This window comes from Melanostigma gelatinosum (assembly GCF_949748355.1).
Source record: "Melanostigma gelatinosum genome assembly, chromosome: 8".
In the NCBI taxonomy this organism is placed as follows: Eukaryota; Metazoa; Chordata; class Actinopteri; order Perciformes; family Zoarcidae; genus Melanostigma; species Melanostigma gelatinosum.
This window is the reverse complement of record NC_136641.1, coordinates 28661072-28680454: the sequence shown is the minus strand read 5'-3', so window position 1 is coordinate 28680454 and position 19383 is coordinate 28661072. Positions and strand designations below refer to the sequence as shown.

Sequence of the window (19383 nt, the reverse complement as noted above, 5' to 3'; positions counted from 1 at the left end):
TCACTCACATTCGCGGGGCTTGAAGGGGCTGTCCAGGTGACCAGGTGATTGGGTTTATGACCTACTTTCGTTACCCAGATTTGTGACCCACTTTCAGGGGGACAGATGAAGGTGACGTGATGTTTTCAGCCTTAGACAGATGTTTGCATTCTGCATTTAGCCCTGGACGCTTGTCAACACATTCACCCTTCGCCTAGAAAGATGACCACATACTATGAACACATGTTTTACTTATTATCTTTTGTTTACTTTCAGCTTCGGTTAGGGTCTCCTACGCCTTAGTTTAGGCATCGGACCGCGTCCGCATTCTTGCCCCTTAACGGGCAAGGCTCCCTTAAGGACATAGGTGCAATTTAGGCAGAAGGGTACATATATATATATATATATATATATGAGAATACCCTGGTATTAATCTTATGTTTTATATCATGTATTGTTTGTATTATCCTGTATCCCTGTAACCTGTTGGAACATACGCTGATGTATATGTATCTGAATATTATTATGAACCAGTGAGCAAGGTGTGTCATACGTCCTGAGTACCAGTAGATGTCATTGTGTTAGAGAACAATATGTTCATCAACGTATGACTAAATTTAAGGGGGGTTACCATGCCCATGGCCCACAGAGGCAGCAAGAAAGGGGGGGGGGGGGGGTTTGGAACTTTCCCCCGGTGTTGTGAGAGTATAAATATTCTCGATTTTAAAGGATCGAGGCGGTAGTTGAGGAGAAGTCCACCAGGTCTGTACCTGCGTGGGGTTAAACTTTAAATTCCTACAAAATCTCCGGACATTTAAAAACAGCATGCTCACTGAGTACAGGGTTTTTAAAATTATTTTTCGATTGTTCTATATCTTTTTGTTTATCGATTTTTCTATGTATTTGGACCAAAAGAATATACTTTGAATTGGACAGAAATAAATAAGTAACATTTTAACTTTTTCCGACCGACTCTTTTTCTACGTCTATTTTGGTAACTCAGAGAGAAGAGGTCTCCTCTGAGGGGGAGATCTCCCAGCCCCTGTGGTAAATTGAAGGACCTCCATTACGGCACACGACTGATGCATACTTTATGCACACACACCAACACATACTAACATCCATTTCTATAGTTAAGAGAGACTCGGGGACGACCCGCTTCAAACCGGTCCCAAAGAACGACCGTGAGTTTGAATGAGCTTTATAACTGTTGGGCTCTGAGCAGGGAAATACAATTTTTAAAGATTTTGTAAAACCGACAGCTATTCGAGCGACAGATTATACTATTTAGGATATCAATGTTTGGCGATTCGGAAAAGAGAGCAAACGAGCTATCGATTGTGCTTTTGTTGGTGATTTATTACTATTTGGTGCAATTGGCTACAGGTATAAGTTTCTCTTAAGCAGAGGCTATCGAGGCAAATTAGGGAGAAGTGCGCGGGAGCCACTCTCCCTGTGGCCAGGTGAGTGAGTCATATAGAGAGAGAACTGAACCTCTGCCTCTCTCCCCCTTCTCGCAGTCCCTTACTGCACATGGGGCGCTCACAGGGGGCGACCGGACATCGGGGCACGAGTCCCGTGGATCCGTGGTCACCCCGGCGGCAGCTCGGGTCTGTCAGTTCACGCACACACTACTGAGGGATCCTCGTTTCACTTTTGTTCGTTTCAAACAAAAGGCCTCCTATTTATTTATTACTTTTTATTTTTTGATTAATTACAAAATAAAAAATACAATACACACATTAATACGCACGCATTATTACTAGGGGTGTAACGATACGCATATTCGTATTGAACCGTTCGGTACGAGGCTCATGGTTCGGTACGCATGACGAACCGAACACGTTTGAATAAAAAAGAAAAGAAAAAAAAGGAAAAAAATAAATTTAAAAAAAACTTTATTTAAGCAGGTAGTCCCATTGAGATTAAAAATCTCTTTCGCAAGATGTAAGTAACAATACTACATAACATTAAGGAGCAGTTTTTGTTTTTTATGCTGATGTGTTGCTAAGAAGACACCCCAGAAGATGTCACTCAGGTATAGTTCCATCATTGTTCAAAGTCAAAGAATAACTTCATGATGTTAGTTGTAATGAATAAATATATTTTAAAATCAAGTACATTTCTCTGCATTTATAGTTTTCTACTGTACCGAAACGTGGCTCCACTGTATCGTACCCAACCCAACCGTGGATTTTGTGAACCGTTACACCCCTAATTATTACACACTCATTTTTACGCACACAATATGCACACAATAATACGCACGCATTAATACGCATGCATTAAGACGCACTCTTTACTACGCACGCATTATTACGCACGCATTATTATTATATTGTTTTATGCGCTCATGTAGGACAGTGGTTCTCAACTGGTCTGGCTGCGGGGTCCACCATCACCCCATTCTTCTCTATTGAAGTCCGTCTTATGGTTTTACTTTCACAACTGACTCACAGCACACGCTGCACCTCACTGCAGAGCTGCACTTAATGCTGACGTACTTGAAGGCCAGCTAGCAGCTCTGGCACGTCAAAGAATACACCCAGCATGTCAAACTAAAGATCTGATTGGTTGAACACTATGACAATCAACAATATCGTCCCTGTTCACTTAAAGTGCACATGGATGCACTTGTGAGTCTGCAGGCCTCTGTTCTACCTAGAGACACAGAGGTGAGATCTGATTGGATGAAAGCTCTACTTAAAACAAGCTGCACTGGAAGCAGAGCAACTGAGGAAGACAGGAGCTGTGCAATGAGAACATAAGATGATGGGAACAATATTTTTATATATTATAATACATGTAGTGTATTTAAGAACAATTATTGAATTATAAAATAGATATAACTTTGTGATTCTGTTTAGACCAGCAGAGAAGGCCTTGAAGGCCCTGACGGACCACCACTCATTACGCACGCATTATCACACACAGATTAATACTGGGCCGATATATTGCGATACGTTACAATGCATATTGCAATATCTTGGAATACTTTTATCATTTTAAATACAGCTTGCCGTGTACCACCTGGATAGTCTAATACCTACATGACATATTGTTAACTCAGCGGACAAATTGCTTCAAAACGATTTCAAAAGGTATTTGTATTTCACATAGTCACTCACCGAGAACACACTGAACTGAAAGATTAAAGAATGAAGTGCATATTGTATTCTCATTGTGTCACGGAACACTTTTTTACTAAAATGCACTAAGCACAACTTCATTTTACAATAAATGACATACTGTACCCTTTGTGTCACTGATCACTCTTAACTTCCATGTAGATGATAAACATATGAAATAAAGTGCATTCAGTAAAGTTGATCTGTCACTATATTTGTGTTCTTCTCTTTTATGTCCAATTCCTCAAAGTTCAGTTTTCAGTAACTCCTCCATGGTACATCCTGTACAGCTCTCGTGATGTGACGTTATCGTAACAGTCGACTCGGTGGTCCATCATGTGACAGGAATGAGTCGGGATCACATAGTGTGTGTCTTGCTTGTATCACTGTTAATGCAGTATCAGTACTAAAAGTGATACTGATCGAATCATATACTGTGGTGTGTGTCACAATACACTGTAATGGTAGTAGGCTTAACTGTAGTACTAGCATTGTAGTAGATTATTGTAATGTAGTCTTACTTCTTCAGTATACAAGAGTACTACCTTCTCTGATAGCAGTACATGGAGCTCCTTCTTCATGTTCTAATCGAATCTCCTTCAAGGCCACGAGGTTCTCGGTCAGTTTACTGCGACCTTTATACACTGTAGCATATGTCCCCTGCAGAAAGAGAAACAGGTGAGCGAGACAGGTAGAGACAGGTTGGTCTGCTCACATCAACACAATACATACAATCATGAGTCCTCACCTCTCCTAGTTTGTCCAGTTTGATGTACGTCTCCAGTTTCCCAAAACCAATCTCTGACTGCAGACACAGAGGGACAGACAGAGACAAAGACAGACGGACAAGATAATGTTAATATGATCTGCATGAAGACACCAAATACTAATATTAGAATACAATAGAAACAGGACAATAAAAGCAGGTAGACGTACCAGAGACACTCTACGCAGCCTTCTGCTGATTGGCTGCTCAAACAGAGCTGGACCAATCAGATTAAACTTCTCCAGATAACCGTCTGGAAGGCGAATGTCGGCCGGTAAAGACAGACGTTTGTTAATGTCCTAAAACACAAAAAAGCAGCACATTAATTGAGTCAGGGACATCAACAGGAACCAAACAGAGTCCAAAGACAGAGTTCGGAGTCTAAAGACAGAGTTCGGAGTCTAAAGACAGAGTTCAGGACTAAAGGCAGAGTTCAGAGTCTAAAGACAGAGTTCAGAGTCCAAAGACAGAGTTCAGAGTCTAAAGACAGAGTTCAGAGTCCAAAGACAGAGTTCAGAGTCTAAAGACAGAGTTCAGAGTCCAAAGGCAGAGTTCAGAGTCCAAAGGCAGAGTTCAGAGTCCAAAGACAGAGTTCAGAGTCTAAAGACAGAGTTCAGAGTCCAAAGGCAGAGTTCAGAGTCCAAAGACAGAGTTCAGAGTCTAAAGACAGAGTTCAGAGTCCAAAGGCAGAGTTCAGAGTCCAAAGACAGAGTTCAGAGTCTAAAGGCAGAGTTCAGGACTAAAGACAGAGTTCAGGTCTAAAGACAGAGTTCAGTGTCCAAAGACAGAGTTCAGAGTCCAAAGACAGAGTTCAGAGTCCAAAGGCAGAGTTCAGAGTCCAAAGACAGAGTTCAGAGTCTAAAGACAGAGTTCAGAGTCCAAAGGCAGAGTTCAGAATCTAAAGGCAGAGTTCAGGACTAAAGACAGAGTTCAGGTCTAAAGACAGAGTTCAGGTCTAAAGACAGAGTTCAGGTCTAAAGACAGAGTTCGGAGTCTAAAGACAGAGTTCAGAGTCTAAAGACAGAGTTCAGAGTCTAAAGACAGAGTTCAGAGTCCAAAGGCAGAGTTCAGAATCTAAAGGCAGAGTTCAGGACTAAAGACAGAGTTCAGGTCTAAAGACAGAGTTCAGGTCTAAAGACAGAGTTCGGAGTCTAAAGACAGAGTTCAGGTCTAAAGACAGAGTTCGGAGTCTAAAGACAGAGTTCAGAGTCTAAAGACAGAGTTCAGGACTAAAGGCAGAACTAATGGCAGGGCCAAAGGCAGAACTAAAGGCAGGACTATGAGTCCTGAACTTCTTATGGACACAGATGTGATGTGGAAGAAAAAGCTCATGCAGGAGGTGTCCTGATTCCAACGAGGGAAAACACACTCAAATTCAGACCGTTTTAGCAAATACATTCTCCCAATGTTGAGCGGGAAATCTTTGAGAGTGTCATTTTGCAGAGGTATCATACTTCTTCGAGAACGACTCCATTGATACGTCTGAGCAGAAGGCAGGGCAGCAGACCTGATTTGGCAGCAGATATAGGTCACACAAGGGAAACACGGCACATCCATGTCCCGTTCTCAGACAATGCAAGACCAGCTGCTCTTTGCTGAATGCCAGGAAACCACCGAGTCCGCAGTTCAGATTGTTGTGGTCCACATAACTCAAGGTGAAAAGACCGAGAGGATGTTCAGTTCCTGCAAACATCTGCCTGTATTACAAAAGTGCCATGGGAGTATGGGGTCAGATCAGTCTCAATAATCACAAATGCACACATAAAGATTCACAAATGCGCACACAACAATTCACAAATATATTCGATTTACAAATGCACACAGAACGATTCACAAATACATTCCAATGCACAAATAAATAAATTACGATTTATATAAATGTAAAAAAAAAATCACAAATATATTTCTGCATTTGTAAGTATTTCTGTGTGGATTTTTTATATTTGTTTGTGGATTTGTATGTATTTATTTGTGGATCACACTGCATTTCTTTGCAGATCGCCACACGTATATTTGTGGGATTATTGAGACTCCCCTGATGTGGCTCGATTCACAAATGCGTTTTTTCAACTGTCTCTTTTCCAACCAATCAAGCTCCCCCCTCCCCACGAGGCTGCCAGGCGTTAGAGTTACGCAATTTGCGGAGGCGACACAGGAAGCTCAAAGGCACTTCCTGTTGCAAGCGCCACCGTTTTGGTGCGGATTCCGCGGAGATTTAGCCTTTATTTGTCGTGATTTGACATTATGTGACAATACATTAAGGTCCTTGAAGGTATGACTGTTGGTAGTTGTAATTAGTTTCGTAAAAAAAGGCCGAATTGCAATAGTATACCACAAATATACGTGTGGCGATCTGCAAAGAAATGCACACAGAGCTGTACTCAAGCGTTGAAAAGACTGTTAATGCAGAAAAAGCAACATCAGCATAGAGAACGATGGTGAGAAAAGCAGCATCTCAGTCAAAACAGAGACAGTGGACAATCTGGGAAACGCTGAGAAGAAGAAAGAAAAACAACTGGAGAGTAAGGACATACGATAAGCTTCCTTTGAGAGAGCCACACCACACAGAATAAGCAGAGAATCTTCTGGGGGGGTCAGAGAGAAGATCGTAACCAAGCATTGACTGTCTCAAGGCGAAAAGTCCATCTCCAGAGAACTTGACGCTCCTTTGACCATCACTTTTGTCAATTTCAACTTGGTTTAGAGACTTTCTTATGTGCAAGAGTGTATTTTTATTTAGTTTATTTAGCTGTTGCTTAAAGTTACTGTTCAATCAATGTAAGTGTGGGTTGTGTGTGTGCAGGTGTTCTTACAGGTGTACCTCAGTTGAGATCTTCTTGTTTCTCAGTCTCACTCTAACTGGACTCTGAACGTTGACTGAAGAAGAAGTCGGATCACTTTCTCCATCTGAACTCATCTTTACATCCTCATGGACGATCTCTGAAAGTACACAAACATGAACACAGAGAACATGAACACAGTATGTGAAAGCAGTACAGAAATGTGTGTCTCCAGTAATTGGTGTAAACGTTGGTTAAATAGGTGAGATACAATAAATAGAGACATATAACATTCTAGTTTAAAGTGACTAGAGTTCAGGAACCAGCTTTTACTTCTCTATCTTTGTTATGTTTCTAAAAGAGCTCGGTGCATCAATAACTCTGCAGAACACCCGAGTGTGCGCCTTTCAACAGGAAAATACTTCACCATTGACTTTTTATGAAATATTGAGTGAATTTGATTTCAGATATTAGTTGACTCATATTTTTACAATTGAAAGGTGTAAATGGAAAAGTTACAGCTCAAAAACAAACGCACCGTAAACACTGCTGGTTTAAAAGTTTCTGATGAAGCGGATTTAAAACAAACTGTGAGAGGCATCATTATACACACAATGTGTACAGTATTTCTACATGTATTTAGAGTACTATTACCCAGTCGAGCCGTGTGGTTCAGGTAGGAGCAGTATTTGTACATGTATTTGTAGTATTAGTACTCAGTCGAGCCGTGTGGTTCAGGGAGGAGCAGTATTTGTACATATATTTCTAGTATTAGTACTCAGTCGAGCCGTGTGGTTCAGGTAGGACCAGTATTTGTACATATATTTGTAGTATTAGTACCCAGTCGAGCTGTGTGGTTCAGGTAGTGTAGTATTTGTACATGTATTTGTAGTACTATTACCCAGTCGAGCCGTGTGGTTCAGGTAGGAGCAGTATTTGTACATGTATTTGTAGTACTATTACCCAGTCGAGCCGTGTGGTTCAGGTAGGAGCAGTATTTGTACATGTATTTGTAGTACTATTACCCAGTCGAGCCGTGTGGTTCAGGTAGGAGCAGTATTTGTACATGTATTTGTAGTATTAGTACTCAGTCGAGCCGTGTGGTTCAGGGAGGAGCAGTATTTGTACATATATTTCTAGTATTAGTACTCAGTCGAGCCGTGTGGTTCAGGTAGGAGCAGTATTTGTACATGTATTTGTAGTACTATTACCCAGTCGAGCCGTGTGGTTCAGGTAGGAGCAGTATTTGTACATGTATTTGTAGTACTATTACCCAGTCGAGCCGTGTGGTTCAGGTAGGAGCAGTATTTGTACATGTATTTGTAGTATTAGTACTCAGTCGAGCCGTGTGGTTCAGGGAGGAGCAGTATTTGTACATATATTTCTAGTATTAGTACTCAGTCGAGCCGTGTGGTTCAGGTAGGAGCAGTATTTGTACATGTATTTGTAGTACTATTACCCAGTCGAGCCGTGTGGTTCAGGTAGGAGCAGTATTTGTACATGTATTTGTAGTACTATTACCCAGTCGAGCCGTGTGGTTCAGGTAGGAGCAGTATTTGTACATGTATTTGTAGTATTAGTACTCAGTCGAGCCGTGTGGTTCAGGGAGGAGCAGTATTTGTACATATATTTCTAGTATTAGTACTCAGTCGAGCCGTGTGGTTCAGGTAGGACCAGTATTTGTACATATATTTGTAGTATTAGTACCCAGTCGAGCTGTGTGGTTCAGGTAGTGTAGTATTTGTACATGTATTTGTAGTACTATTACCCAGTCGAGCCGTGTGGTTCAGGTAGGAGCAGTATTTGTACATGTATTTGTAGTACTATTACCCAGTCGAGCCGTGTGGTTCAGGTAGGAGCAGTATTTGTACATGTATTTGTAGTACTATTACCCAGTCGAGCCGTGTGGTTCAGGTAGGAGCAGTATTTGTACATGTATTTGTAGTACTATTACCCAGTCGAGCCGTGTGGTTCAGGTAGGAGCAGTATTTGTACATGTATTTGTAGTACTATTACCCAGTCGAGCCGTGTGGTTCAGGTAGGAGCAGTATTTGTACATGTATTTGTAGTACTATTACCCAGTCGAGCCGTGTGGTTCAGGTAGGAGCAGTATTTGTACATGTATTTGTAGTACTATTACCCAGTCGAGCCGTGTGGTTCAGGTAGGAGCAGTATTTGTACATGTATTTGTAGTACTATTACCCAGTCGAGCCGTGTGGTTCAGGTAGGAGCTCAGGCTTCGTCCGAGACCTCCAGGTTTCTTCAGCGAGCTGCTGTACGACTGAAGAAGAGACTGAACTGATGAAGACGAACCTCGAACCTTCAAACCTCCAGAAGAACCACGAAGGGACACCACCTCTGATAAATGATGATGAAGAGGAGATGGAGGGATGATGAAGAGGAGATGAAGAGGAGATGAAGGGATGATGAAGAGGAGATGGGGGTATGATGAAGAGGAGATGAGGGGATGATGAAGAGGAGATTAAGAGGAGATAGAGGGATGATGAAGAGGAGATGAAGAGGAGTTGATTTAGTGGCGAAAAAGCACACAAATAAATAAATAAAGTAACGTGTCATCACAGCAGCAGATTGATGAACTGATCAATTCTTAGTTCCAACAGATAACCAATAAAAGTCATAAATCCAACCAATTAATCAGATCAGAGGGAGGAGTCTGTGATGTAACTGTAAACATCACACATCACTGGTTCAGGAATGAAACCGGTGACCTCACGGTCAGAATCAGAACTAGACCACCTGATTCAACATCACACCTGCTGGTTCTGGTTCTGATTCTGGATCACTTGTGCTGCTACATCACAAATACTACAGTATAGTATCTCTTCTTAGTACTGAGTACTTCAGTCTGTTACGAGAGGAGTTGTAGTATCTCTTCTTAAATAGGAGTACTGATATGAACTAATGGGCTAACATGATTGTTTCCTTTCTGTAGTCCACCATCTTTGTAGTTCCACCGAGGCAGGCCGATGTTGGTAACATCCCACAATTACTTAGTTTAGTGAAAACTTAGTCGGATTCTTTCGTCTCCTAAAACCTTTCCTTGACTTCATGAGGTTATGCATTGTAGTCAAGGAAAAATGGTTAGGAAAAGACTTTAGGGGTCAGTATCCCACAATTCACTACAGACTACAACTTTCTCGAACAGATGTCATTAAAAAACTGATTATGTCATCAGGTGAAAACCAGGAAGTTTATAAGAGAAACTGTCCCAGTTGAACTTTTGCTTTACGTCTTTGTTGCAGGAAACTGACTGAGAAGAAAAACACTGTTCGTCAGCTACAAGTCTATCAAAGTTGGGCTGGATCCAGTTTATGGATCCGATCCAGTTAAAAGATCCAGTTGATGGATCCAGTGGATGGATCCAGTGGAAGGATCCAGTGGCTGGATCCAGTGGATGGATCCAGTTGAAGGATCCAGTTGATGGATCCAGTGGATGGATCCAGTGGAAGGATCCAGTGGATGGATCCAGTGGAAGGATCCAGTTGATGGATCCAGTGGATGGATCCAGTGGATGGATCCAGTTGATGGATCCAGTGGATGGATCCAGTGGAAGGATCCAGTTGATAGATCCAGTTGATGGATCCAGTGGATGGATCCAGTGGATGGATCCAGTTGATGGATCCAGTGGATGGATCCAGTGGAAGGATCCAGTGGAAGGATCCAGTGGCTGGATCCAGTTGAAGGATCCAGTGGAAGGATCCAGTGGCTGGATCCAGTGGATGGATCCAGTTGAAGGATCCAGTTGATGGATCCAGTGGATGGATCCAGTGGAAGGATCCAGTTGAAGGATCCAGTTGATGGATCCAGTGGATGGATCCAGTGGAAGGATCCAGTGGCTGGATCCAGTGGCTGGATCCAGTGGATGGATCCAGTTGAAGGATCCAGTTGATGGATCCAGTGGATGGATCCAGTGGAAGGATCCAGTTGATGGATCCAGTGGAAGGATCCAGTGGAAGGATCCAGTTGATAGATCCAGTTCATGGATCCAGTTCATGGATTTCAGAAAAAGAAGAATTTCCTTCGACATGGAGCGAGAAACAGACGTCATGTGTGTGTGTGAGTTACCTGAGTCACTGTGTGATGTCACTTCCTGGTTGATGGTGTCACTCAGCGTCCTGCTCCTTCCCCCGGCCCCTCCTCTCCCCAGGGTGAATGACAGCTGCCGTTTGATCTTTCTCATCCTCTCCATGAGGGGGGCGGTGCAGCCAGGAGACCACACCTGGGCAGGTAAACACAGGGTAATATGGAATATGCTGATAAATAACAGATAAATAACTGTGAGGTCAGAGAGGAAACACCTGGAGTGTCATTGATCGTCTTCAACTGATAATCATCATCATCATCAATGAAGACATCCACAGAGCTACAGAAGACAAACAGATTGGCACCTGGCTTTTAGACAAATGTCCATTTTAATCCATCTGGACAATATTTTCTGTAAAGTGCAGAAAAAACATCTTCTAGTAGATAAATAGAACTTCTCGATGAAGAGAAGGAAATTTGTGAAGGTTTCTGATCAGAGCTTATGAGACTGCTGATTTGACTCTTAAACCACTTGTGTTCTATGTGGTTATCTCTATGTTCCGTGTGTGTTCTGTGTCCTGCATGTTATGTGTGTGTTCTATGTCTTCAGTATTTTCTCTGTGTGTATTCTCTTTGTTCTCTCTGTGTTCCATGTGTTATCTGTTTCCTGGGTCTTCCTAGTTTGTTCTCTGTATGTTCCATGTGTGTTGTGCTTTTACTATTATTATTATTATTGTTATTATTATCATCAACCACACAAAATATGTTTTTAGATTAAAAAAGACAGGATTTTCTACAAAAACGTGGTGTTTGTTGTAAAATCTAAGAGCCAATCAGCTCTTTGATCTGGAGAAAGCCAGCCGTTTCCCATCATGCATTGTGATCGATTCTGATCAGGACTGGCTCACCTTGAACGGGCCTAATAGTTTAACTCATGGACAATAGTTTAAGTTGTAGACAATAGTTTAACTAGTGGACAACAGTTTAAGTTGTGGACAATAGTTTAGTTTGTGAAAAATAGTGTAACGAGTGGCCAACAGTGTAACGGATTTGTGAGTTGGGATTTAACCGGATGAAACTATTTGTCAACAAAGAAAGGAGGATGGAGTTTGTCTTTAAGTCAACTGCATTTGTTTTTTTTACATCTAATATCTGAATGGCCCTTGAGTGTGTAGCAGAATGCGTGTTGCTACTGTTGTTTTCCCGTTAAGCTAGTTAGCGTAGCCTTCCAGAACACTTGCGGTGCCTCAGCTGTTTTTTGTTGTGGTGTTTTTTGTTCCGGTTCAGAGGTCACACAGACCGTTGTCTCCTATGTGCACAGAAAACATTATATTTCCCACAATTTAAGCTTCTGCATTTTCCAAATGCACTAGTATTATTCAAACGTATTGTTCGGTTCGTAAGCCTCGTACTGAACGGTTTAATACGAATGCGTATATAGAGTGGTCTCGTGTGACGTCACAGTTTTAGCTGTCGGCCATGTTGGAGTACATACAAAGCCACTGGCATGCACGGCTGAGTCGCATAACCTATCGATCATGGTGAACTGTGGCAGCAGAGCTGATAGAGACAAGAAATCATTCTTTCGTTTGCCAGCGGTCATTACACATCAAGGAAATGACACAAAGGAGCTATCCAAGCGACGTCGCGAGAAATGGTTGTCACGCATCTCTCGAGATATAAAGGAATGGAATTTGGCATACACTAGAGTATGTGCGGATCACTTTACAAGTGGTCAGTGATTTTATTTACAAATTCGTTTGTGAACAGTATTTAATAAAGGAAATATAAATTAAACTTGGACATGAGAAGGTTACCGAAGCTTCATCGGCCCGTGACAGCAGTCGGTACCAGAGACGTGTCGAGCGTGTACAACAGGCGAAACACAGAGATGCAGCCTCAGCATTGCTTGATGAGTTTAACGTCAGATCATATATATATATATATATATATATATATGTGTGTGTGTGTGTGTGTGGGGGGGGGAATGAAGTTAGGGGTTAGTTTAAAGTAAATTCCTACACACACGCACACAATGACGTGCATGTACAATGTAAACAAACACACGTGTCTGTTTGCGCTGAGTAAACATTGAATATTGCTAAATATCTGACCAGATCTGTATATATTTACCCTTCCAATGACGAGATGAGAATTCTCGACGACCATTGCTTTGACGTCTCGGACCCATCCACTGACAAACTGATTATAAGCGTCGAGCCCTTTGTAGCACTCCAGCTCGTCTTTTGTGTAAGGACTGGGGGTGTTCACGAGATACGTGTAGATGTTGGCGTAGTTTACCGATGGAAGATAAGTAGGATCGGCACTGAAACCATCTGCACTCATCGTATAGGGATCCAAGTTACCAATAACCTTCAATTTGACCAGGTAGCGAACCTTTGATGCACTATCCAGTGATTCAAAGCATGGTATTTTCCCCGCACTTCCTTGTTTACTCACCGCCATGTAGGATCTGTATGTACTCCAACATGGTCGACCGACCTCGTAACTAAGGAGATCGTGACGTCGGTGAGACCACTCTGTAGTTAGCCCTAGAAACGAATAATAACCGTAGCTGTGGCGCCATCATGTGGTTATAAGGTGGTATTTCAGCTGCAGGACAGCAGTGAAGGCCCAGGTATAAAATGCACGGCCCACCACTGCAGTATATACATACATATATACACATATACAGTATACACATATATACATACATACATACACATATACAGTATACACATATATACATACATACATACATATATATACTTTTAGTAAATTATTTGAATAGCCCTTGGCAGGAGAGACCAGGGTTAGAGACACATTCAACATAATAAACATGATAATTAAAGCCTGTTCTGTATCTTCACATTGTCGATCATGTGAACATTTATCAGGTGCTTTATGTCCACTGATAAACATCTTCACCAGCACACACTCAAAACACTTCATATCAGTCCAGCTGCCTCTAAAGTGTTCAATTGATCAACCTTTGTTGGATTAGTTTATTGTGCTGAACATCACAGTGAATGATGTCTTTCTCTATTGATATTTAGTGAAGATGAAGACTGTGGTACCGTCTATGTCCTGATGCTGCTGTATCAGTGTGAGGATGGGGCCCGTCTATGTCCTGATGCTGCTGTATCAGTGTGAGGATGGGACCCGTCTATGTCCTGATGCTGCTGTATCAGTGTGAGGATGGGACCCGTCTATGTCCTGATGCTGCCGTATCAGTGTGAGGATGGGGCCCGTCTATGTCCTGATGCTGCTGTATCAGTGTGAGGATGGGGCCTGTCTATGTCCTGATGCTGCCGTATCAGTGTGATGGGGCCCGTCTATGTCCTGCAGTAAATGTGATCAGTGTGATATAAATAGCAGCGGAGGCGGAGCGGGTTTAACGGCTCCGTTTCCCGGTAACACACGAAGCTCGACGGTGTGCATTACTCACTGGGGGAAGGTTGCCCCGGTCTGTCCCGGGTTGTCTTTGGCTCGGTTCAGTCTGACAGATTCTCCCAGTAGTCTGCAGCCATGTTGCTGCTCCGGTGCGTCCTCCGGTGCACCGTGAGTGACGTAACAGCACGCTCCGGTACTGAACGCACACACGAGACGTTAATGAACGAGGTGATTCATTTATTAAATCCGTTCATAAACGTATCCAAAACAGTGTGTATGTTTCTGGTGGTGGGGAGCCTGATGGGTGTGGCTGTGGGGAGAGGCTACGGGCTGTACATGACTACAAGTATCTCCGAGTACTTTTTGATTCCAAGTTATCATTCAAATCTCAGGTGAAAAGGTCTGTAACCGGGTCACATTTAATCTATCAAATTTCAGGTTCACACGAAACTACAAGTCAACAGAGGCAGCTAAGACATACATGCGTTCTGTGGTTGTTTCCCACATCACTTACTGTTTAACAACCTGGTCCAGGCCAGCACCACGACTCTGAAACCACTAGTCATTGTATAAACCAACACTCAAAATCTGTTCTTTCTCATCATTACTCACCTCTCACCTCTACTAACAAAATATAACTCGTTTAGTTGGGAGAACATGATTAAATATGTGAATGTCTGTCTCATGTAGAAGACTATACATGGCTTCACCTCTCCTCCGCTCGAACTATTTGTGATCACAAGATCAACTGGATATCGGCTCACAAGAGGAGCAGCAAGAGGGGATCACATTATCCCACTCAGGAAAAGTGCTTTCAGTCAGTCTGCATGTTCAGTACAAGCTGCACTGGAACTCCATCCCAGTGACCATTAGAACTACACACATACAGGTCATCTAAAGCTCAATTAAAGAAATGGTTCGTTAGCACTCAGCTCTGTCAGCACTAGAATGTAACTGCTTCTCTGTCTGTGTTGAACTTCCCTCCATCTGTCTGTCACCCGTCTTTCTTTAAATTGCCGGTGGACCCTCATCTACCTACCTGCATGTCTTTTATTGTTGTTTAGCTGTCTGACTGATTTATGTATTTCACATACTCTGCATGCTTTTGTTTTGTGCCTCTGACGTGGATGGTTTTTTGTGTCTAACAACTACATCATAATACTTTAGTCCATGTTTCTATTTTAACATAGTCCTTTATTTTATTTGCGTTGTGTTGATTTTGAGAGCCTCTGTGTTGCAGGTCTTGTTTGTACTTAAATACGATGTATAAGAGTTTTATTCTCACTGTTTTCATTGTTTGTGCACACATTAAGTATATTGTTTAACCTTTTAACTTCAGTCTTATCTTCCATTTTTAGGTTTATTTTGTAACATCTGCCTCTTGGGACTACAGATGAAAAATAGCCTTTTGGCTTCAACTCTGGCACATTTACAGAAATGTTTTTATTAATGTGCTCTGTCCCGTATCAAATAAATGAATTACGAGGTAGGTTTTCTCCCCGAGTGACCAGTGAAGAGGGAATCCACTCGGCGGCGTAGAGCCGCCCAGAGCTCCAATAGGCACGGCCTCGGTTTCTGATAGATTAACTTTAAAACCCGATATGTGCCCAAACTGTTGTAAACATTCAAGTAGACAGGATGGTGGTGTCTATCTCAACCGGGTACAGCAGGACATCATCCGCATAGAGAGACATGTTTTGTACTGTACCGTTAATTAAAACCTCTTATCGTTGTTGTCAAACCTTTACATTTAATCAAAGTCAAACCTGAAGTCCAGCACAGAGGTCAGAGTACCAGAGAGACAGACAGGCAGGAAGAGACCGCAGAGGCAGGAAGAGAGACAGCCGAGACAGACAGGCAGGAAGAGAGACAGCAGAGACAGACAGGCAGGAAGAGAGACAGCAGAGACAGACAGGCAGGAAGAGACCGCAGAGACAGGAAGAGAGACAGCAGAGGCAGGAAGAGAGACAGCAGAGACAGACAGGCAGGAAGAGAGACAGCAGAGACAGACAGGCAGGAAGAGAGACAGCAGAGACAGACAGACAGGAAGAGACAGCAGAGACAGGAAGAGAGACAGCCGAGACAGACAGGCAGGAAGAGAGACAGCAGAGACAGACAGGCAGGAAGAGAGACAGCAGCGACAGACAGACAGGAAGAGACCGCAGAGACAGACAGGTTGTCAATGATTCTGGTTGTTTACTCTTTTTTACTGGATCTCATGTTTGTTTGTGTTTGACTTAATTAATATTCATAAATATTACACTTGGTTTCATGTTGGTCACAGTAACTTTGGTCTCTGACCAATCAGCGGCTGGTGTCTCTCTGGCTTGCTGCTGATTGGACGGTGTGCGTCTGCTCCGATTGGTCGACGTCTCTGAACCCCTCAGAGGTGATCTGGTATTGGATGGTGGCCCCCGTGTGATCTGGGGATTTAAAGATGGCAGCCAGCCGCCGTGACCCCGCCCAGTGTAGGAGGAGCCTGGCGGTGGGGGCATGGCCCCAGGTCTCCCCGAGGGCAGGGACCTGCTGCGATTGGCCGCCACGCAGCCGGGTGGTCATCTGGTTGGTCATCAACACGGCCATGTTGTGACTGGTTGCCATGGCGATGAGCTGCTGGGCGAGGCCGTTGAGGAGGCGTGTCCTCTGAGAGAGATCTTCAAAGTGCTGACGGAATGGAAACGCCACGCTGTCAATCACTAGGAGGCGGACCCTCGGGTGGTCAGACAGGAAGTCAGGCAGCAGGTGGAGCTCTGCCAGCAGCTCAACATAGTCATGGCAACGCACCTGAGAGAGACAGCCAATCAGAATCATTACAAGCTCCTGATGTCATCACTCGTGGTGTAACGGACCGTTAACCATCACAGTGTCAAAGTTTTACCCGTACTTTAAATTATAACGTTGTCACGATGCCTTCAGGATCTTTTTAGGTAAATTAATAATTAATAGTACTACCACTACCACCACCACCACGACTACCACCAACACGTTATGTTGTTTTCCTCCTAAATCGCGATTATGACATCACCTTTCCCCCTCGTCTCACTCCAATCTGAGAAACACTGGCGAGCCAGTTCACAACTAGCGCTAACCACCGACACTATGAGATCTGTATCTGTTAATATGGATCAATGATCAGCAGGATCAGAGATTCCTGTGATGATCTGCTGCAATGTAACAGTCTGTTACCATGACGATCTGTCACCATTACCAGGAACGTGTTGGACAGGATGGTTTCCACGGTAAAGGTCGTCATGGCGACTCGTTGCTCATCGTCTTCGACCAATAAGGAGCAGTGTTTGACGGCGGCGGCGGCGATATCGACGACTCTCTGAAGCAAGAAGCTGCCCTCTGTGTCGATGTAGACTACCTGACCACCGATCCCCCCGAAACACTGAGGCACCTGAACGTCCACTGCTAGCTGCAGGCTAAGAGATGATATCATCAATAACTGTATTGATCAGCTGCAGACAAAACATTCAAAACTACTAACAATGTGCAGGTCTACCTACTTCACTGTGCTACATTGTGCGACAGTGTGTTACATTGTGTGACACATTGTGCTACATTGTGTGACACATTGTGTTACATTGTGTTACATTGTGCGACAGTGTGTTACATTGTGTGACACATTGTGTTACAGTGTGCGACAGTATGTTGCAGTGTGCTACAATGTGACAGTGTGCTACATTGTGCGACAGTGTTACATTGTGTGACACATTGTGTTACAGTGTGCGACACATTGTGTTACAGTGTGCTACAATGTGTGACAGAGTGCTACATTGTGTGACAGTGTGTTACAGTGTGCTAGAATGTGTGTCAGTGTGCTACATTGTGTTAGTGTGCGACAGTATGTTACAGTGTGCTACAATGTGTGTCAGTGTGCTACATTGTGTTACAGTGTGCGACAGTATGTTAGTGTGCTACATTGTGTTACAATGTGCGACAGTGTGCTACAATGTGCGACAGTGTGCGACATTGTGTTAGTGTGTGCGACATTGTGTTAGTGTGTGCGACATTGTGTTAGTGTGCTACATTGTCTCAGTGTGCGCCAGTGTGTTACATTGTGCTACAGTGTGCGGCAGTGTGTTACAATGTGAGCTTCTGACCAAAGCTGTGTTTTTCCGACTCCTGGAGCTCCACAGATTTCTGTTGTTTTCCCGACAGGAAGTCCTCCTCCGAGAGCAGCATCCAGCTGAGAAGAAAACGTTACGATGCTCCTCAACTCTTCCTCCTTCTGCAGGAGCTCCAGAGCAGTCCGAGAGGATGATGCTCCTGCTCCTCCATCTCCATCCTTCCTCACAGCCTGCAGCACCTCCAGCGCCTCCAGCTGGGACAGAGTGGCTTCTGCAACACAACATCAAACATCACATCCAGTGGAGCAGCAGTCATCACTCTAGATTAAAAGTGCATCTTTCGATCTGTCCTGACCAATCAGGAGATATTTTTCTCCCCCAGGTAACAACAGATTGACAGTTTAAAGGTTCAGTTGTTTTCTACTGTTACTCTTCACAGAGAGGCCAGAACACTAAAGTCCTGCCTAGAATAAATCAATAAAGTTGTGTTCAATGCATACATGTAAACTAAGATGGTAGTTGGCGAGATAGATAGATATAAACATGTGATACGAAGTGAAATGTGAATGTGTGAGAAGCATCATTATTTGTGTAATGATACCAAATAAATTAGCCCACTCTAAGTTAGTTAAACCTAACTAACTCTGACCTGATCTCTTACTTATGTGTTAATGACGTCAGTGTTTCGTTCATGTTTCATGTTCCTGATAAAACCAGAAAGATAAAACGTTAAATCGTTGTTAGAGTTAAAGTTACCTTTACTGAGTTGAACTGGTTTGAGGTGCAGCAGGTCGTTGGTAAACTGGAAACCAGCGTTGACCAGTTTCCTCTTCACACTGGGACTCAGAGACAAACTAAACACAGACCTCTGCATCCTTTTGCTAACGTTAGCTTCCACTTCAAATTATCCCGCCAGGACAGGTATCCCGGCATGCATTTCACCTCATCGTAGTTTCTTCTTCTTCTGCTTCTTCTATGGTTCTGTTGCATTGCTGCCACCTTGTGGATCCAGACAGTTACTGCTCCATATTTTTAATTAAACCACTAAACAGACACGTTAGTTCTGTTAAGATAACCCTAACCCTTATGTTATGACCCAATCCATCGGCTGTGACGAGGCAGTCTTATTTAAAAGACTATTTTATCATTATTATTGTATTTATTCAGATGCAGCCTTCGTTTCATTCGGAGGAGCGGCCCCTCATATCCCAAGATGCATT

At 43.1% G+C, this 19383-nt stretch overlaps 2 protein-coding genes across 5 annotated transcripts in view; both read right to left on the bottom strand.

Annotated features, from left to right (window-relative positions):
* The window catches only part of cdk16 (cyclin dependent kinase 16), a 33857-nt gene extending 19599 nt beyond the window's left edge, over positions 1–14258 (bottom strand). For all 4 annotated transcript variants that reach the window (XM_079273611.1, XM_079273609.1, XM_079273610.1 and 1 more), the window contains exons 1-7: positions 14146–14258; positions 10740–10893; positions 8856–9011; positions 6695–6813; positions 4044–4172; positions 3856–3912; positions 3653–3767 (exon numbers count right to left, since the gene is read on the bottom strand). In XM_079273611.1, the coding sequence (XP_079129737.1) occupies positions 3653–3767; positions 3856–3912; positions 4044–4172; positions 6695–6813; positions 8856–9011; positions 10740–10863 (700 nt within the window). In that variant the 5' untranslated portion in view covers positions 10864–10893; positions 14146–14258. The remainder of the gene's footprint in view (positions 1–3652; positions 3768–3855; positions 3913–4043; positions 4173–6694; positions 6814–8855; positions 9012–10739; positions 10894–14145) is intronic.
* A 560-nt stretch (positions 14259–14818) lies between these two features.
* rad51c (RAD51 paralog C) lies at positions 14819–19037 on the bottom strand (the record flags this gene model as incomplete). Its single annotated transcript, XM_079274431.1, has 4 exons — positions 14819–16874; positions 17299–17515; positions 18197–18434; positions 18920–19037. 4 exons carry the CDS (start codon positions 19035–19037, stop codon positions 16395–16397), a joined length of 1053 nt encoding a protein of 350 aa, XP_079130557.1. The 3' UTR covers positions 14819–16394.
* Positions 19038–19383: the final 346 nt, after the last annotated feature.